This window comes from Lacerta agilis, chromosome 11 (assembly GCF_009819535.1).
Source record: "Lacerta agilis isolate rLacAgi1 chromosome 11, rLacAgi1.pri, whole genome shotgun sequence".
Classification (NCBI taxonomy): domain Eukaryota; kingdom Metazoa; phylum Chordata; class Lepidosauria; order Squamata; family Lacertidae; genus Lacerta; species Lacerta agilis.
The window spans coordinates 27,673,236-27,694,795 of NC_046322.1; the positions used below are offsets into that span (position 1 = coordinate 27,673,236).

Below are 21,560 nucleotides of genomic sequence, written 5' to 3' on the forward strand. Positions count from 1 at the left end.
AAACACGAGCAACATAAGATTTGTTGTGCCAGTTGTCGCGCCCACAATCACATCAATGGTCACTCTTGCTCATATTCCTAGCTGTGACCAGCTGCAATGCCACAAGAAAACTCATGAGTTTTATGCCCTGAGCTATGCAAATTCTACTTTCCCCCATCAACCAGTCTTAACAATATTAGCTGTTAATTCTCACTTCTCCATATCCTGTGTAAACTTCCAGTTGAGTCAGAAAAAACAGCTACCATTATTAAATCAGAGTTTTTGTGACCAGGATGCTAGTCCCCCAAAGGGCTATGTTTGAATAATTTTTACTAAACGAAAAACCTCACTTTCTTTTCAATGCTAAAATTAGGCTACCACAATATTTTTTTTACATTTTGTTCTAATTACGCAGAGGCTCAAAATGCAGTTGCGTCAGTGAGACTATAAAAACAGTTGATGGCAAAATTCACAACCCTTAGATTGCACTATTCACTATCAAGTATGTTTTTCATTCTTCTTATAAACATTCCACAATCTGAACTGTGAAGGGAACTTAGAGACAAAATAAAGCTGATTTTTACAGGATAAGGTTTTTCTTTTCAAAATTGTAGCTAACTCAGTGGAGCAGTTTACCAGCCTTTCTGTGTCTTACACCAATTTGAAACATTCTTCATTTGAGAAAGAGAACCTATTTCTAGTTCTTAGCATGATTCTTTAGCTCTCACCAAGCAAACTGAATTGTATATTGGCTTAAATATGAAAGTAATTGAACCTTAACAATAAGTACAATATTGGATACCTCTATAGGAGACAAGCAGAAGAAAGCCAAGGGTGATAAAGCTGAAAGATAAGCTACTGTCATTTTATTTTGGATCAATTGATAATTGACCTGGCATAAAGGATAATAAAGGGAAATCATTTTCTGGTTATTCTGCCTCCAACAGTAATTACATGGAACATTTTTTCTGTGGATGAATATGGCATCATTGACGTAACTACTATTTTTGAATGTGGATGGTGCTGGAGAATCACAGAAAATCATTAGGTACTTTAGAGCATCTCTCTAAATCCGTAACCCTAAAGTACATACAAGATATGTACTTTCTTTAAAAAAAAAAAAAAGAGTTCCAGCAACAAAAAACAAAAACAGACAATTTTCCTACCATGAAACTTTAAATTGGCAAGCTTTGGATCCATATCATTTGTATTAAAATGGATGCAACCAAATCACTGCAATTACCGGTATACTGGTCCTTCAAGCTGTTTTTCTGAAGTGCCTCCCTGAGTACCAGCTGTAAAAGGATATCAGAGATGCTTTTGATTCCTATGCCTGGACTAATGATAACAAACACTCATCAGTATTCAGGAAGATTGGCCTTGATCACCTGATGTATCAAAAGGTCCTATTTCATCAAATCATAAGAGTTGGAAGGGACTCCAATGGTCATTTAGTCCAACCTCCTGCAATGCAAGAATCTCAGCATGTGGTCCCCCATAGAATTTGAAGCCTGCTTATCTTTTGCAAGTGTGCCAGCTGTTTTATTGCTGCACCACTATGGGTATGGGGTGTTAGGGAAGACCAAGGCCCATATTCAACTTACTGGCCCCACCACTGAAAGTCCATGCATGGACTATGGCTAGTGCAGTGGGGGTTTCCCCCCAAATTGCAAAAGTTGCTGGGAGAATTCCCAGAATAGCACATGGGGGAGGAGAGGGCACATTGTTCCACCAGGTAGGCAGAAATGCTTGGGCTGCTGGAGTGATCCACTTAGTGCTATGTTGAATTCCTCCTGAAGCAAATATGTAGTTAGGTAAAAATAATAATGATCACCATCACGGAATATTCCAGCCTTTGGTTGCATTTAGTTCTTCAAGGTTTAGTACACCATATATTTTGGAAAAATTCTCAAGCACCCTATGAGTCTGTTGATTATAGTCTTCCTTTCATTGAGCCCATGATTCAAGAACACAGTATCTTTCATTATTCCCCTGTACTCACAGTTTGTTTACTTTGTGTGATTCCAAAGGATGCAATTGTGTCCAGACTCCTGTGGGCTTAGAAAATAAGACAAATACCATAACTGTAACAAATAACAAAGGACTATCTTGCATCTAGTAACATGTGGCTAAAAGCAGATAACATTGACAGTATAACTTGTTTGCCTCAGAACAATGAAGCCACACTTCAGTGGTGTGCAGTCAACCTAATTACCTCTGAATAATGGAGAATTCGTCAATTATTATCCCATCAGTCAAAAACTCTTATTAGACATGGAGATGATGTCATATCACCGCATAAAAAGCATGAGCAAGATAAACAACATGTATAAACACTGTAAGTAAACAAATAAATCTCAGTTGCTCTGTAGACCATTTTATGACTTTCCAGTGCTCTCTCTAAGAACTAAGAAAGGTGTTTTTGTGCTAAACCTAGAACTTGCTTATGACTGATTCATACCAGCCTGCCCTTCTCATAAGATTTTCTGGAGAGGCCCTTATTCAACTACGCAGCTGAGGTATATTGTGCTTTGACAAAGGAGAAAATATTTCTTTCATGGTGGCACAAAATTGGAATGCTCTCGTTAAAGAGGCTGGTGAAGCAGGGCAATTATAAGCTTTTTGGTGCCACATGAAGACCTACCTATTTGCTCAAACATTTTAGGGCACTTCCCGACTGTTGCGATTTTGGGGTGGGACTCAGTCACATAATGTCAAATTCAAGTAGTGCAATTATAGTCTATTGTGAGGGGGTGGTGTGTAGCAACCCACTTTGGCAAAAGATTGATCTTTTTGCGATGAGGAAGGCAGTGGGGAAATACACTGAAAAGTGTGAGATAACACATAACAGATGCAAGGTCATCTAACCTCCCTGCAGACAAATCAGAATGAATGCTCAATAAACAGGTCTTCTGGGAGAGGCCTTAGATTACAGGTGTGTTTTGCAATTGCATTCTGTTTTTAGTTTTCAGTTCATTTTAATGTGTCTTTTATTTGTTGGCTTCAAATTTCTATGCTGTGTTAATTTTATCTGCACTTTTTGTACGCCACCCTAGATTTGTTCATGAAGTACACCTGATAAATACTTAAAATAAAGAGTAAATAAATAAAAGAATCCTAAACAGATTGTGCCTTCAGTGCAAACCTACCACCGTCATTATTTTCACATGTGTAACAACCTGAATAACTCACAGCACAGTGACGCTTTAAGAATGCTGAATGTATGGTGTGTTCCTTTGAATGGAACCAGATTCTTCCTCATAACTACTGCAGGTGCTTCACGACTAATGTCAAAATACATCTCATTCCTTCATTTGCCATTCTTTTAATGATACTGGCTATATTAATATACTATCAATTATCAAACAGAGGGAAGGGAAACACAACCCAGCTGTACCCCCTTCAATGACAATTCCATTTTCTTCTTCTCCATTTACCGCAATGTTTTTGTGCCTGGAGTTTCAAAACACTCACTTGTTCTTGTTTTTAACTCTGAGGTTCAATTATGCATTTCCCAGTTCACCTTGGTAGTCTCTGCTCTTGAGCCATTTGACACAGGCTACTAATGCATGGGGATGCGGATGGCGCTGTGATCTAAACCACAGAGCCTAGGGCTTGCTGATCAGAAGGTCTGCAGTTCGAATCCCTGTCACAGGGTGAGCTCCCATTGCTCGGTCCCAGCTCCTGCCCACCTAGCAGCTCGAAAGCACGTCAAAGTGCAAGTAGATAAATAGGTACCGCTCTGGTGGGAAGGTAAACGGCGTTTCCATGTGCTGCTCTGGTTCGCCAGAAGTGGCTTAGTCATGCTGGCCACATGACCTGGAAGCTGTACGCCGGCTCCCTCGGCCAGTAAAGTGAGATGAGTGCCGCAACCCCAGAGTCGGACACGACTGGACCTAATGGTCAGGGGTCCCTTTACCTTTACCTTCTTACTAATGCATGAGGATGAGGAGGTGTTGCCTTGACATGGGTTTACTTGGAGAGTCAATGCTTGAAAGAAGTGCAGAATTCTGAAGCAAGCAGCAACTCATTGATGTCACCAGGAACCTTATCCTGATTTCTGATTGGATAAAGCACTTGATGATGATAAAGCTTATTGAAACAGGACTGCCAAATACCAAAATACATTAATCCAGTAATTTTCCCAAGTGCTGCTTCAATGGTCATTTAGACATAAAAGGAAATGTCAATGCCTATAGGCTTAAAGGCAATACAGTTTGTTTTCTAAGCAACTTAGGTACATCTAATGCAACCAGGATATTGCAGACTCTTAAGAAGTGATTGTTTGACACTGCTGTATTTTTACTGATCTCACATGTACAGAGAAGGATATTAAACCATAAATAGCTCTTACTTTTCTATTGATTTTTTAAGGTAGACTCTCTGATATAGACTCCTTTCTTAATTTAAGTGTTTAATGGTAGAGCGGAGGATGTTTGGATAAGCCCATGTAGCGAGCACGTTCTCCATTGTTCAAAGGGGGAGGCTAGTCTAAATTCATGATCATGGAGCAATTTAATTAAAGATAGCAGATAAATCTCTAGTCTCTGACTTTGCCTTCCTCACTCCATCTCTGCAATTGATCACACTAATAGAAAATACAGCATTGTTTTGTCTAGAACAAAGAATTATGGGCTATATCCTTCCTGTTGAAGAGAGTGGATACACTCCCCATGCCCCCGGCCCCCTCAACACATGCAGCCCTTCTGCTATCAACCATGTAGCTCCTTCCTAAATACCCAGGCAGTTGCAAAAGAGCTTTTAATGCCTGTTGTTCCATTTCCTTGCTTCAAAATAAGACACGGAAAAGGAGTATTGCTTACCTATTGGCATGAGAAAGTCTATTCCTGTTCTCTAGTGACTTTAAGAGTTTTAAATAAAAAGCATATTTCAAGCCCCAAATGTCTTTGATCAACTATATCTGTGGTGAAAATCTGGAACAACCACCCCCAGAAATTAGCACCTACAGTAACACCACTGCCCTCCTTCTTAACAAATCAATTTAGAGGGAATAGGTTACCCACAATGACAGATGCATCACTCTGGACTCGGCAAAATACATCATACCTTCTTAACTGGTTAAGAGACAGAAGCATAATTTTCACATAAAGTGTCTCGTGCTGGGGGCACTGTTATACAGTGGTTCCACTCCTTCCTCCTGGGCCGTGTTCAGAAAGTGGTGTGGGGGGGTGAGTGTTCAGACCCCTGGGCTCTCACTTGTGGGGTGCCTCAGGGTTCTGTCCTCTCCCCCATGCTTTTCAACATCTACATGCATCCACTGGGAGAGATCATCAGGGGGTTTGGGCTGGGTGTTCATCAGTATGCGGATGATACCCAGCTCTACCTCTCCTTTAAATCAGAACCAGTGAAGGCGGTGAAGGTCCTGTGTGAGTGTCTGGAGGCATTTGGAGGATGGATGGCGGCTAACAGATTGAGGTTGAATCCTGACAAGACAGAAGTACTGTTCTTGGGGGACAGGAGGCAGGCAGGGGTGGAGGACTCCCTGGTCTGAATGGGGTAACTGTGCCCCTGAAGGACCAGGTGTGCAGCCTGGGAGTCATTTTGGACTCACAGCTGTCCATGGAGGCGCAGGTTAATTCTGTGTCCAGGGCAGCTGTCTACCAGCTCCAACTGGTACGCAGGCTGAGACCCTACCTGCCTGCAGACTGTCTCGCCAGAGTGGTGCATGCTCTAGTTATCTCTAGCTTGGATTACTGCAATGTGCTCTATGTGGGGCTACCTTTGAAGGTGACCCGGAAACTACAACTAATCCAGAATGCGGCAGCTAGACTGGTGACTGGGAGTGGCTGCCGAGACCACATAACACTGGTCTTGAAAGACCTACATTGGCTCCCAGTACGTTTCCGAGCACAATTCAAAGTGTTGATGCTGACCTTTAAAGCCCTAAACCGCCTCGGTCCAGTATACCTGAAGGAGTGTCTCCAGCTCCATCATTCTGCCAGGACACTGAGGTCCAGCGCCGAGGGCCTTTTGGCGGTTCCCTCACTGCGAGAAGCCAAGTTACAGGGAACCAGGCAGAGGGCCTTCTCGGTAGTGGCACCCGCCCTGTGGAACACCCTCCCACCAGATGTGAAAGAGAAAAACAACTACCAGACTTTTAGAAGACATCTGAAAGCAGCCCTGTTTAGGGAAGCTTTTAATGTTTAATAGATTATTGTATTTTAACATTCTGTTGGAAGCCGCCCAGAGTGGCTGGGGAAACCCAGCCAGATGGGCGGGGTATAAATTAATTTTATTATTATTATTATTATTATTATTATTATTATTATTATTATTATTATCATCATCATCATCATCTCGTGTACCTTCCATACACAAATCCCAACATCAGAGTCTCTGTCTAGTACTTTATTGTGGTTTATTTAAATGACATTAAAAGTAAAGAAAAACATATACAAAATGTTAATGGGAGAAAAAACAAGCCATCCAGCAGAACCACCTTCACCATTGTAACAATAAAACCCTAAACCCAATAATTCTAAAACTGGACCCACAAATGGTTTGTGAAAACAATTTGGATGGGTTTTTCAAACAGATAGAAGAAGATACTCAGAAGAATGCAAGATTGAGATAGGAGACTTTTGAGTCAGGAAGATGGGGTGCTGAGTATGGGGGATAGAGTGTTCGGTTTCTTTTGGTGAGTTCTTGGAGCAGAAAAAGCTGAATAACGCTTGTTAAGTCACTGGCAGGGTACTAGGGATGTGATGGGGCCATGATCCATTAAAGGTGACACTATCTCAGGCTCTTGGCTCAATCTTGGCCAGATGAAACATTTAGGAAGTGTGTGTGGCCCTGGCTTTCCTCTCTCCCCAAGCTGTTGTTTTTAGCTAAATATTCTTCTCACCAGGAAAGAACTGGTCAGCACCTGTACTCTTTCTACGGCCTTGCACTTAGACTAGTAACTTATAGAGCAATGGAAAAGATGTCGTTCACTCATACACTTGAAACTCTGCATTATGGGTGGAGTCAAGTGACCAGGAGCTCTGAAAAACCTTGCTATAAATGCCTATAACATGCATGTGTGGCTGTGGCCCGTGGCCATACAGTTAGTTCCAGTATATCTACCTCTCACCATCTGCTGAGAAATCCAGAGAAAGGCAGTAATGGTGTGGTTAACCTTAAGGTAGAAATCACTGTCACGTCAGGCTCTGCATACTAAACTGCTAAGCAGCTATTATATGGCTCTGTTCCAGCACTACTCAAAAGGACTCAATAGAATCGAACTGGTTCAAAGGGTGAACTACAACACAGCACCTAATATGCCATGTGATGACAGATCTAAAGGTCCAATACATACAGCAGCCATATTTTACTATTGTTTATTAAATATTATTTATTAAATGTGCAGATCTCAGGGTGGTTCACAACATAAAAATACAAGATGAAGAAACACAAAAATACATAATAATAAAAACAAGAGCAAGAACTAAACAAACCAATAAACCCCTCAACCAAACACAATTAAAAGGGTAAAAGGATGTTAATCAGCCAAAGGGCTGGTTAAAGAGGAACCTTTTCACCTGGCACCTAAAGGTGGATAATGAAGGCGCCAGCAGAAAACTCCTCGGGGAAAGCATTCCATAAATGGGGAGCCACTGCAGAAAAGTCCCATTCTCCTGTTGCCACCCTCCAGACCTCTCATGGAGGAGGTACATGAAGAAGGGCCTCAGATGATGATCTCAGGGTCTGGGTGGGTTGATACGAAGAGACTTGCTGAAAGTAAATGGCTGGGTTTTGGAAGACATCTTGCCTATGGATTAACTGCTCATTGTGCACTGATATAAAAACAGAAGCGGGAGTGTTGACAGGAAGCCTTGTATTGCTGGAAGAGAAGGGAAACCCAAACACAAAACAAAAAGTGAAATATTGGTTCCATTGAAGTTGCTGACTCTCATGCTGTCTCCGAGAAAGGCGACTGCAACCTGTCAATGCAAACAGAGATGTAGCAGGTATTTAGCAGTGACATCATCCTTAGGAAAAGGAAATTATCCACATTAAGGTGCATACGTTCAGCTTCGTTTGTATTTTCTTCCTTGCTCTCATTTTTCATGTTGGCAAGTCACATTTGGATGGACATTCTACACAAGGAAGTGAGAGGAAAGCTGAAATGTCTCCATGATAACTTCATTAGTTATCCATAATATCCAGGCTCAATGAGCTCAACCATTAGACAAGAAAAGTGCTACAGTGATAATTAAACATGCTTCACCTACCATTTCTATTCTCCCCTTTTCCTCATTTGCTCTTCAAAGAAATCATTGCATGCAACAGTCAAGGCAGCAACGAGAACCACAAATTCGTTAAAATCCACTTCATTGTCTTTATTGCTATCAAGATCTTGCATAATCTTATCAACCAACTGGGGATCCTTTTGACACTATAAAGGCAAAAATAGATAGAGATAGATAGATAGATAGATAGATAGATAGATAGATAGATAGATATAGATGTGTACATTTCAGTATTGGTTAGAGAATCTTCTGAGATGTATGTTAAATTACATTAGAGATTTCTTTTTATTTCCTTGAGGGCATGTACATACACTGTCCTTAACCCTCAGGGAATTTCTTATATGTACTGTGATATTTACCAGTGTCTGCAGCAGGTATTTGTCTCAAGACAGAAGTGCCTCAACTTTGAACAACATAATATTTATTTCTAATAGCTTAGATGGTTTACTTTATTAATAAGCTACACGTCAATGTTTTCCCACTAGGGCCATCATCCAATTGCATTGTCTTAGTAGATTAAGTATCTGAATTTTAGACAACAAACTGGTTATATCTGCATATAAATAAAGCTATACCCCCTAAGAAGAAAGGATCTTGTTTTTAGGGACCGCACACACATGTTGCAAGCAAAGAGCGCAGGGAAGTGTTCTCTCATGTAAGAGGGAGAAGAGGGAATTGATCTTTGAAGATAGTAATCCTGTATACGTATACTCAGAACTAAATCCCATAGAGTTCAATGAAGCTTACTCCCAAGGCAAGTGGGTATAGGATTGCAACCCAAGTTTTGTTAGTCAGTTCCCCAAACTCAAAATACTGTAGTAATTTCCAACATCTGTATTCCAATTAATCTAAACCTCGAATTTACCCTAATTCACTCCATCAGCTGTATAGATAACCACTCTGCGACCCTATGTATCTTGCATTCTAGATTTATATGAACTTCTGTGTACTGGTGAAATTATTTCAAGGGCATTTTCACATGTGAGGCTTTCAGCTTCTTGCATGCTAATGATAATGGTTGTTTGTGTAGAAGACGAATTTGCAACGTGAATTAGCATTGTGGCTCCTACAGTTTTTAAAAATCATCATTACAAACCCGACAGAGGCAAAAACTGCTTTAATCCTAATGTGTGAAGAATGCTCTACAAACCAGGACTAAATTAGGAGCACTAGATGCTAACATGTGAACTTGATCTAAACCAGATATAATCTACTATTTCTGCCTAATCTTCAAAAGTCTGAAGCACATCTAGTTACTGCCGGCTGATTACTCTGGGGACTGGGTCGCTACAAAGGGAGATATTTTATTAAGATGGAATGCAGAACAGAGAGAATCCAATCCAAGAAAATTGATGACAGGTTCCTTTTTTTTATTTCTTCCCCTTTTTGCAGAGCTGCCAATTTTTAAGACTATGAGGTTTCTTAGGATTAATAGACTACAGGATGCCACTTATATATCAGATCTTTCTTTTTTTAACACAAGAACTTCAGCGGCATTATAAATTAGGAACAAAATAGAGGAACACAAATCACATCAGGACTGATAATGTGTCCTGTAGCGAGAGCTCTTCTCAGCCACCTCTCTGCTCAGGATAGATAGGAAGCTATATTTAGAGTCCGCAGGAGTCTCCAATCAACCTATGAATAAAACTGCATGTGGCTTCAGGCCCGAAGAAGCACTTAAAGAGCAAGAACATTTCCAGACTTAGACCAAAGTTCATCTGCATACACTTTGATCTACATACTCTGATCTACATATTCTATCTTTCTGCCCATCTAGCATGGTCAACAGCAATTCCACCAGAAAGGTGGAGGAGAAGATAGCAAGTTATGATTGAGATATCTTTAAACCAGGGGTGAGTAACCACCAGGCTTCTCCATCTAATTCTTGGGGCTCTCCCCAGCAGCACAGCTCACCTGTCCTGATCTGCTCTCTCCTCGAGTGCTTTTGCCAAGTTGGAATCTCATCCTTTAACTGTGATATGTAGCCTACTTTACAAGGGTAAGAGTCACATCCATTGATCTGCCTACTTCATGCCTTTGCCCACAATGGTATGCAGCTCCTAAAAGGTTGCACACCCCTCCTGTAAACTTTTGCCTAGGTATTATCACTTATTAGTCATTTGACTTGTGGAAACGGTTCAAATAGGCTTACAGACACAATAAAAATACCCTAAATGCCTCTTCTTTTTAATAATTTGCCTAAGGGAATATTATTACTTTGCTCTGGGGAGGCATCAGTACCTTTGAGCCATTGGCAGCCATTACACCGGGCATAGGTAAACTCAGCCCTCCAGATGTTTTGGGACTACAACTCCCATCATTCCTAGCTAACAGGACCAGTGGTCAGGGATGATGGGAGTTATAGTCCCAAAACATCTGGAGGGCCGAGTTTGCCTATGCCTGTATTACACTAATCCCCACCCTCATATCAGACCTATTTGCATGCTTCTCAACCATTGCATTACATACCAAGGAATGGGGCAAATAATGTTATGCTTGACATGGCTGCAGCTGAATAGGTCTGAAGGGAAGAGGGAAAGGACTGGAAGAGGCAGGGGTGAGGTTGCCTTGAGGCAGTTGGGGATAGCACCCTGTGGCTATGATTCAACTACACAGATGGTGCAGAGAGAGCCTATGAGGCTGACAGAGTGAGTAAGACTGTGTATACAAAAGCACATTTTCCCCTCAAAACCCTGGGCACTAATCTGCCTTCACGGAGATACAATTCCAATCACCATTCAACTACAGTTCCCAGGATTCTTTGGGGGAGGGTAATGCATGTGAAATGTGCTTTAAATATATGGTGTATATGCAGTCTAAGAAGGAACCAAGAGAAAGGAAAGTAAGTAAAAAAAAAACAAAAAAACCCTCACCCATCAGTTTTCCCATACCTTTTTGTACATTGTACACGGTATGAGTCACATACAGCTAACTGACCACATTAAAACCATTCCCAAAAAGAACCTATCACCACCATTGAAGAAAATAGAAACTCTTTCTCACAACCCCAGCCCAACTTCCTTCTGCCCCAGCTTTAGCCTAGTGAATAAGGTACAGCCAGCCCTTGCTGTTTGCAGTGTTCTGACACCAGAGGTTTACTGCCTCTGAACAATGTAGTACAATTAATACACTGGCCAAGGTGGCTGAACTGGAAGGCCTGGATTTAAAGAAGAGTACAGTATAGCTATTGTGGGCATAACAGAAATCCTGGTAAAAGAGGAGAAAGCCAGTGGGACGAGTTTATCTTTGGATACAAATGCTATAGGAAGGGCAGGATGCGGCAAAGGAGTTGTTCTGTACGTCAAAGGGGACATTTAAGCTTTCTGCTCTAATTTGTATGTTGCGCTGGATTCTTTTCTATATTGCATTTTTGTGGTTTTGTTGTAAGCTGCTATGAGAGCCGCAGCTGAAGACTGGCCAGCAAAAAAGAAAAAAGAAAAGGAAAAGAAAAAGGGAAAAAGAAAATAAATGAATAAATCCAATCCAATTGGATGATTCACTTCTGCAGCACTTTTCTGTGTTTATTGTGAGCCTTCCGGATTCTTAGACTACATAGGTAGTTTGTTCTAAATAGCATGGCACTTGAAATATTCTTAAACTCTTAAGCAAAAACATAGCAGCTGAGAATTAGTTTTGCTTTAACCTCTAAGAACAATTGAGCGTGTGCACTTGTGTCGTCAATTCAATACTGAAGTTGTGTTCTGTGGAACACAGTTTTTCTACTTTGAAAAGGAACACCACCTCTTCCCCAGCGAATGAATAAAATCAGCTCCCCATTTAGATATTACATTTGCTATGGGGATCAATATGACTACTGTCATCCTTTCCCATCCTGTTACTTGTCTATACCATATAAACTGGGGCCATCATGTACCAAGTTTGTCCATCACTGACCCATGTCACTGGGGGCAGGGAAGCTCACAATGCGCAAACTAAGTTCTACCATATCGGATGCAATGCCTAGACAAGATATTCAGCTGAGCTATGGCATGAAATTTTCCCACAGCCAGCCAGCAACTTTTATAAGTTAACTGGGATTTGAACTCAAGACTTTCACATCCATATTGAAACTTAACATTATAGCTGACTATTTGGATGAAGCTTTCTAATAATAACACAATCAAGGGTCCTAAGTACTTGGTCACCAAAGCACATTTCCTTGGATGAGGCAAAATATAGCAACTATTTTTGCACACAGTACAGCTGCTGTTGCAGAAAAGACTTAATTGCATGTCTGGGTGAACAAACGGCATATGAAATACTTGTCAAGGATCCTCCAGTAGCTATTCCCCCTCCCCATGTCCAGCAAGCAGTCAGTGAAAAAAACAGATTTAACCATGACTCTGTCTTACCGAAAGGAAGTCAGTAAGTTCGCTGGTGAGGAGCTGCTTGAGTTCTCCTTTATTGAGTTTATATTTGTCCCCCTCTTTTGCCGAGTAATGGTGAAAGACCTTGATTAAGGTGTCCATCGCACCTTCCAGCAGTGTTGGCATACTACAAAGGGAGATAAAGGGAAGACTTATGGCAACCTTGCACGAACCATTTAAAATGTAAGCATTTCTGTATATGCACAGAGATAAACACAGTTGCCCAGAAAGTCAATATACAGGATTCAGAGCTTCTGTGGTGCTAAATATTTGTCATCTGACCAGCTGCACAAACTTGTTGTTTACGACACTAATTTAGGAGAGCACTTTTACAGATGAACCCAGGAAGAAAATCTAATGTATTGAGCTCATTGGGTGTGCAGTCATCTCTAAGCGGCCACACGTTTTCCTGAAAGGGCAAAGAAGCAAAATACATCTAACAAGGCAAAATTCAAGCATTTCTTCCTACCTGTTCTGAAGTGGTCCCAAATAAAGTATTGTCTCCAGCAGGTACAGACTGTAGTCAACTCTATTCTGAGGGTTCCACCCTAGATTACCAAATTCCCCTGGGGTTTCTAGAGGGAAATCACCAATGATAAAATGCCCACCCCCTTTCCTGGGTTTAACTTTATTTGTGACTGCTTGTTATGCGTCAACAGGTGTAGGTATCTTTCCCCAGGTGGCTTTCTTGAGGCTGGCTGGCTTCCCTGAGCATTCAGTAAGGAGCTAGGAGTATAAAAGCAGCAACTTCATTAAAACAACGAGGACGGAAATCCAATTAGTTGCTAGGAAGCCAACCACTGGGAATACCACAAATACAGAACGAGAAGATGCAATGCTTTGCCTTATGATTTATTTCATTTATTTGCCATCCTTCCCCAAGGAGCTAAGGGAAGTATACATTTCCTACCCCCTATTCCCCCATTTCATCCTTACAATGACCCTGTGAGGTAATGAAGGCTGAGAAATAGGGATTGGTCCAAGATCATTCAGTGAGCTTTATGACTGAGTGGGGGTTTGAACCTCAGTCTCCTCCCAGTGCTACTCCAACATACTAAGCATTACACTGGTACCCTTTGGGTGTTTTGGACTACAGTTCCCATCAGTCCTGGTGAGCCAGCACAGCCAATCCAAACTGAGGACAAAGGGAGTTGTAGACCAAAACATTTGCAGGGCACCAGGTGAAGGAAGCCTGCCTCTGATTTCATATGGTATTGATCTAAGCTCAATCCAGTGTGAGACTGGATTCAGAAGTTAAAACCGAACCTTCAGCATATAATTTTCAAACTCAAAAGAGAACTGGAGATGCAAAGCACAGGTGGTGCCACTAATAGATAGCCCTCTTCATGAAAGAAGGGCAGGAAAATTCACTAAGAAAAAACTGTAGCAAAAGCAATCACTCCACTGAATATGCTGTTTGCAACTTACTGCTTCACTAGAAGTAGGAGCGTAAGGGTCCATCAATTTTGATTTCCCAATTTCTCATTTTTTCCAATCTAAAATTTGGCTCTTCACATTTCTATAGCAATTTGATTTTTTTTCCCAAATAAAAAATAACTTTGGCATTTGAGTACAAATTTCTAACAAACACATTTTTTTGTATGTACACATTTTTGCAAGTAATTTTTCTTAACATAATGCCTTTTTATATGTCATCTTCAAGAATATATTCATATTTATGCACACTTTTACCTAATACGTGCATTTTTGTAAACTTTATTTAGTTGGAGAACTGCATCACAAAATTTCAAAAGTGTGTCAGTTCTCATATTGCTTTGAAAAACGCAAATTCAATAGATTCAACTTTTACATGTGATCTGAATCGAATTCCTTCTCAATCCCTACTAAGAAGTAAATACAGCAAATTGTATTTCTACTAATTGGCACTTAGGGCTATGATTCAGAAAACATGAAGTCGTCCTCCCTAAGGAGGCGATGAGGTTGCTCTGGAAGGTGTAAGATCTTTCCTACCTGTGCTATGTTTTTGGGCGTGTCTAGGGTTGCTTCACACCAAGCGAGATGTTTGCATTGAGGGGATGGGTGGAGGTGGAAAAAAGAGCATGGGTCCCGAGGAAATACAGTGGTACCTCGAGTTACAAATGCCTCAGGTTACAAACGCTTCAGGTTACAAACTCCGCTAACCTGGAAGAGTTACCTCGAGTTAAGAACTTTGCCCCAGGATGAGAACAGAAATTGTGCGCCGGCTGCGCACCGGCAGCAAGAGGCCCCATTAGCGAACACATGCCTCTAGTTAAGAACAGTTTCAGGTTAAGAACAGACCTAGTTTGTAACTAGAGATACCACTGTAATGGGGAATGTCACCCCTCAGCAATGGCCCTGTTACCCAAGGGTGCTTGTTGTTGGGGTTCTGCCCCCTGCCACAGAATTTTGGCTCTGAGCATTTCCCCAGTAAGCCTGGTTTCATTTACCTGTATTGGGAGTTGGTGGAACTAGCAGGTTTTGAAACATCTTGAGATGCCTTGTGAACGGTGCAATCTGACTAGGAAGCAGGAGGACCTTACCTGAATCACTGAAGTTCATCTATTAATTCAGGTAACAAACAGAGCCAATGCACACTTCTATTACAGGGTTCAGATATATTTGCGGGTGATTTTTTTTTGTGCGCATTGTAAGTCGAAATTTTATTTGGAGTGTGGCTCCCCCTTGTGTGCTGAAATGGAGTTATATGCTGATTGCTTTGGATTTAACTGGCACAGCAGTTAAGTGTTTTCTGTGCTATCTTGCTAGAGAAGCAAACACATATAAGTGGAATCTACCTACCTTAAAAAAAACCTTAAACAACTACCTAAGTCCTCTAAGCTGTGAGGATGGCAAAATCAACAAAAAATATCATGGGAAATAATAGTTAAGCTTTGTGCACCTCTGACCCCTGCAACTTATTTTGGACAGCTAGAAGAATAACCTTGATCACCACCTCCCTCTAGAAATAAAACACTCCCAAAGATCCTCATGTTTGTGGTACTCAGTGGGGCCACATGCACACACCTCTCAACTCAATATCCAGTTTGGAGGAGTGGGTAAGAGCTACCTTGGTTACCTGTGGCCATCCCTGGCAGCAGATGTGTACCTAGGTGTTTGCCAGGTTGGTCCTTGCAAAAGCACAGGCGCAGCGGGTGCAAAAATTGTGCCTCTCCACTCTGGCTTGGAGTGGCTACAAGCCCGTCCCTTAGCCCCCCAGGCTGTTCCTCCACTGCTCTAGGTGACTGAGTGAAATGCACAGGCTCCTCTGAGTGCCTCAAGCAGAACTCCTTGCCAAGGGCACAAGGGACCCTAGGTATGTATACGTCTGCCTGGCAGATCCTCACAGGTGAGATATAATTTAATCAATCAATCAATCAATCAATCAATCAATACAGGGTGCCTCTGTCCTTTGAAGCCTTGTTGCCCCTCTCCACTCATGTGCCATCTGAGGCAGCTGCCTCACTTTAATGGTAGGGCCAGCCCCAGTTGCAAATGAGGAGAAGCAGCAGCAGCAACAACAGGAAGCCAGGTACAGCTCAGCAACAAAATAAGTTCCTGTGAAACATGCTTTCTGTCCAGTTATATTTTAGCACTTTTAAAGGAGATTTTGATTCACATTCTATTTCGACCATGGGTAGTCAAACTGTGCCTCAAGCAGTGGAAACCTTTGACATTTGAAAGTGAAGGTTCATGGACCTAGTTAAGGGACACAAGCAAAATGCATTATCTTGGGGTTTTTCCCTGAATTTCTTTTAGGCCTGTGGCCCTCCAGAGTCCATGGTACTCCAACTCCCATCAGGCTCAGCCAGCCTAGCCAATAATAAAGGATGTTGGGAGTTGTAGACCAATGACATCTGGTTGGTTGCAGGTTCCCTATCTCTGTTTTATGCTTATAGCAGCCCAGAATGTGATTTATTCATTCATTCATTCATTCATTCAAAAACATTGATAAGCTGCTTAATAGTTTAAAAATCTCCAAGCCGTGTACAATATAGAACAAACAGTATTAGTCAAACAAAAATACCACGTAAAACCAGAGAGCCGGATGTTAGATGAGCCGTTGGTCTGGTCCAGCAGGTCCTTGCTTTGTTCTGATCTGATATGGTGCCCTCCAGATGTCCTTGAACATCCCTTCCAGCAAACCCCAGCTATCATGGCCAATGGTCAGTGGTGATCGGAGTTGTAGTCTACTCTGCCTAGGCCAGAAGTCAGGAGTCAGTGAGAAGCAAGAGCTGGTCAGAACCCAGCAAGCAGAATTCCTTTGAAAGGAAAGGAGGAGGATAAGATAAGCAGGAGTTCTAGCTAAGGGCTAAACAAACAGTGGCATAGCATGGGGAGGGCCGTGGCCCCGGGTGCATGATTTTGAGCGGCCACGAGCCAAGTGCCTCACACAGCGATCCCCATCCTGCCTGCCACTGGGGGTCTCTGGGCCCCGGAGTCCAGCCTGGCCTTGTTGCTGCACCCCTGGACCCCTCACTGAATGGCTGCCCAGCAAACATTGGGGGGGGGGGTTTGCGTCCGCCAAGGGCTGTATCTGTCGGCTGGCCGACCAGGCTCCCTACTTCGTGGCCAGGCAGGCAAGTGGCAAAGTGCAGCCCCGTGAACCATCCATACTCTGTGCCTGTGGCAGGGAGGCTGGCGCAGTGGGTTTTGTTCAGCCTTCAAGCTCCTCCTCTGGTCCTGCCTGGTGCATGCATGTGTGTGTGAGCCTTGGGCACCAGCAGAGGGCACAACAGAGCTCACATCTCAACAAAGAGGGATGGGTGGAAGGCATCCCAAGGACACAAGCTCATAGCTCAGGTGTAGTGAGAATCATCATATATTGAAAACTAACAAACAATATTTGAATCTAAGAAAGATAGTTGCCTAAATCTTTAAATTAGCTAAGGATCAGAAGACCTTTTATACAGGACCTTTAATATGAGCTATAACCAGAAGAGGGAGCTCTTGTGACATATAGAATACACTATACAGTGTTCTAATGTATGAGGGCTTACTTGCACCATCTCAAAATTCAGCTAGTAGTTTGTTCTTGCATTTTGGAGCTGTGAACCACATATTATTTCTTTTGTCTAGGGCGATACATGTGTTTCCCTGGAGTTAAAACCTGCTTTTGGCATAGCTGGTAGTAGCCCGAATTTTTTTTCTGAAACAACCACATGTCACTGTCCCTTGTGATGCTCATTTGGCATATCATGGTTTTGGGATTATGGAGTACTCACACCTCCCTGCTTCATTTCCTTTTTTGCTCCTGCTGCTCATTTCTAGTCCTCCTGAGTCCTCTCCTCGGGGCTGGCCCACCCATGAGGCAAGGTGAAGCAAATGCCTTGGGAGTTTCTAGATACAGTATAGATAAATAATAATTACTTTTATTATTTGCACCCCACCCATCTGACTGCGTTGCCCCAGCCACTCTGGGCATCTTACAACGTATATAAAAACATACTAAAACATTACACATCTTTATTTCCCCCTTGTTCCTGATGTAGATTTTCACTCAGCCCTTCTTCCCTAGCAGGTTTTTTTGTTTTGTTTTTGTTTTTTGGCCATTTTGTTGTTCGCCTCAGGTGCTAAAATGCCTTGGGCCAGCCCTGTCTGCCCCATATCTTTCAGTGATTTTCTTCAGTATATTGTACTTATTTTAAAAAAAATTAAAAGAAGGAATAATGTTTTTATCTTGTCTCCTGAGCTCCACCATAACCAGCAACCTTTCCAGTGATGTTGAGCTGGACAAGCATATTGGCAAGGCATGAATGCCAATGGCTGGCCTCTCCAAAAGGGTATGGGAGAATGTGATGCTAATGTCCAACCACCTAGATTAAGGTCTACCAGGCTTGTGTGTTGAGCATGCTGCTTTATGGAAACAAAATGTAAAATCAAAAAATCCTTCCAGTAGCACCTTAGAGACCAACTAAGTTTGTTATCGGTATGAGCTTTCGTGTGCATGCACATGAAAGCTCATACCAAGAACAAACTTAGTTGGTCTCTAAGGTGCTACTGGAAGGATTTTTTGATTTTATATTTTGTTTTGACTATGGCAGACCAACACGGCTACCTACCTGTAACTGCTTTATGGAAGTGAGTCTTGGGCAACTGACATCCACCCGGAGTGACACCTTAATGCCTTCTATATGTGCTGCATCACAAAATTTTGGTCATCAGGTTGTATTTTTCTGATGGTTGCTAGTCACCCTGGGCAGGTCCAAGAAATGTATTATCACCATCATAATTATCATAATCAAGTTTATTATTCACACAAAGCATGGTCCTGTAGATTGGGTATATTAACCCCAAGGGCATGAAACCTGGAACAAGAAACAGTAATAATCTTGTTCTGCAACATTCTTGGCTTGATTAGGTATGAATACAGTACCTGCTTACTTTGTGTAGTTCAGATTCCTCCCTTAGCTTCCTCTGGGTAGGCAACTCCCCGAGCGCTTTGTTATTCCTTACATAACACGATTAGGACACACAAGAGCACTTCCTTGATCCAAAAGCATGAGATTATGGAATGAAAATGATATAAAGCATCAGGTATTACCTCAACTCCCAGGATCATGAACTTTGCAGTGGCTTACTTCAAGTGCCAGAGTCCTATTTATTTCTACATACAGTAGACCAGAGCACTCGTTCAGGCTAGCATGATACCAGAAACTCCAGTTAGCCCTTTCTTATATATATGTAGTTTGTTAAAGGTGCTGAGATTTTTCAGGCAACCCTTATTCACCTCTTCCCCCCTCCCCAGCTATAGTTCCCCGAGTGGTTTATCACTCTCTACCTCTTCACAGGGAACTCAAGGAACTGTAGCTCTGTGAAAGGAACAGAACTCCCAAGAACTCACAGAATCCTTAACAAACTACAGCTCCCAGAATTATTTTCTCTTTTTTATGGAGGGGGCTGGTCATGACTGTTCAAAGTGGTATCAAAAGTGCTTCAAATGCATGATTTGAATGTGGCCTAGGAGTGGAACTGACTACACAGGGAGGTGGTGGGCTCTCCTTCACTGGAGTCATTTCAGGAGTGGTTGGACCATTATCTATAAGGGAAGCTGCAGTTGCATCTGGTATTGCAGGTCCCGCACTGAGCAAAGACTTCAACTGGTGTATCCCCAGTCACTTCCGACTTTATATTTCAGCCCACTAAATTGGCAGATCCATAGGTCAGCAGTTGAGCATACATTATAACACAGGAGAACTCCGGTTCATTTAAAAAAAATCATGAAGGACAAGTGGCTGCAAATCATGGTAGCTATATGCTCTGAGGGCCAACTGCTGGTAGCAGCAACCAGAATAGAAGAGGGCTATTGTCTTCATGCCCCACTTGCAGGCTTTCTAGAGGAAAGAAAATGCTGGGCCAGATGGTCCTTAATTTTGATGATGCACCAGAGGTATTAATTTTTCCATTCAGGGTGTGATGACACACAGCAATTTATGCAACTCTTTTTTATAGTGTTTTCTGAACTGCTTAGGTACATTTTGACCCGGTACTGAAGTTGGAAGCACGACTCATTCTTGTACCCCAGCTATTAAGAAAGTTAGAAAAACTGGAGGAACCCACTCCTTCCAGTATTTCTTCATGAATCATCATAATCATCATCATTCAGAGCATGATTCTCTTCTAGGAGAACAGCCCAGTAGTAGGCCACCTGTGAGGGTGGGTCTTTCTAGTGACCTTATGGTGATTCAGTTACTTCTGAGTCAGAAACATGGCAACATTGACCAGTCTTCCTCAGCAGCTGACTCAGAGGAGACAAAATCAGAACATTAGCTGGTAAAACAGGAAGCTTCCTAAGTAAAATGGTGTACAAGAGCCTTTCGTTTATTGTGGCATACTTTGGGAGTTAAAGGAAAAGTTAGGGACTGTAATTATTAGCAAAAGCAAGCAAAACACAGCACCAACCAAATTCTTGTTCCATGGCTCAGACATACAGTGGCCCAGTTTGCAGAACACTTTTTCTTTCTTTCTTTCTTTCTCTTTCTTTCTTTCTTTCTTTCTTTTTCTTTCTTAAAATTGTATACAGCCCTTCATCTGTAGATTTCAGGGAGGTTCACAACATAAAAATGCAAGATAAAAAACACAAAATACATAATAAGAACAAAAACAAACTAATAGCCCCCCTCCCACAAACCCATTTAAAAGGGTATTGATGTTAATCAGCTAAAGGCCTGGTTGAAGGAATGTTTTCACCTGGCGCCTAAAGGTGCATAATGAAGCTGCCAGTCAAACCTCCCTGGGGAGAGCATTCCACAAATGGGGAGCCACTGCAGAAAAGGCCCTTTTTGTGTTGTCACCTTTTGGACCTCTCATGGAGCAAGCACGTGAAGAAGGGCCTCATTGAACCAAACTATGGCTTAGCAGGACTGTGCAAACATATAAGTTCATGTAGAGCTCACACTTGTTTTGTTCCTGACAAATTCTTTTATCTCAGGTTTGGCTTAGTGTGTGTCACACATACTAGTCACTGCAGTCCTCCTTAACCATGATCTGTACCCAAGAAAAAAACCTTGGCTACAGATCATGGTTAGAAAAAAAGAACTTGAGCACAATTCCTGGTTTTTATAACAGGCAGAGCTTAGCTGCTGTATTATGCAGAGCTAAAAGGACCAGGGAGGAACAAAGTGGCTGCAATCACCTTTGCAGAAGGCAGCCCTGTTTGGCTTAGCATTATGTGCAAATTTGGCAGCAAGTCTTTTTAAAAATCTGCAAATTTATTTTTCAAACTGGATCCCATAGCCCCTCATATAACCCACATTTGAGAACTTGCTGAACAAAAAGGTCATTGGTTAGTTTGTTCCCTGTGAGCAGAGCATACAAATATCACAAGGCATCCTACCTTGGCTCAGTTCATGGGCAGAGCAAGTTGCAGGGGTGCAGCTTGGGAAGAGTCCAGTGAGGTTTGGCGGGCCACATTTGGGCTCCATGGTATGAGGTTCCCCACCCCTGCTTTAATGCTGTTTGAGATGATATTAATATCTTA

The 21,560-nt window shown here is 42.1% G+C and overlaps 1 protein-coding gene across 5 annotated transcripts; it reads right to left on the reverse strand.

Moving 5' to 3' along the window:
* Positions 1–7,580: 7,580 nt before the first annotated feature.
* On the reverse strand, positions 7,581–21,557 carry S100Z (S100 calcium binding protein Z). Of its 5 annotated transcripts, none has more exons than XM_033164320.1 (3): positions 12,587–13,690; positions 8,214–8,377; positions 7,581–7,822 (listed from the first exon to the last, which is right to left on the reverse strand). In XM_033164320.1, exons 1-2 carry the CDS (start codon positions 12,725–12,727, stop codon positions 8,219–8,221), a joined length of 300 nt encoding a protein of 99 aa, XP_033020211.1. In that variant the 5' UTR covers positions 12,728–13,690; the 3' UTR covers positions 7,581–7,822; positions 8,214–8,218. The 5 variants fall into 5 exon arrangements, with proteins under 5 accessions (XP_033020211.1, XP_033020210.1, XP_033020214.1 ...); XM_033164319.1 differs by lacking the exon at positions 7,581–7,822 and adding an exon at positions 7,876–7,922; XM_033164323.1 differs by lacking the exon at positions 7,581–7,822 and adding an exon at positions 21,417–21,557 and having other exon boundaries at positions 8,053–8,377; positions 12,587–12,728.
* Positions 21,558–21,560: the final 3 nt, after the last annotated feature.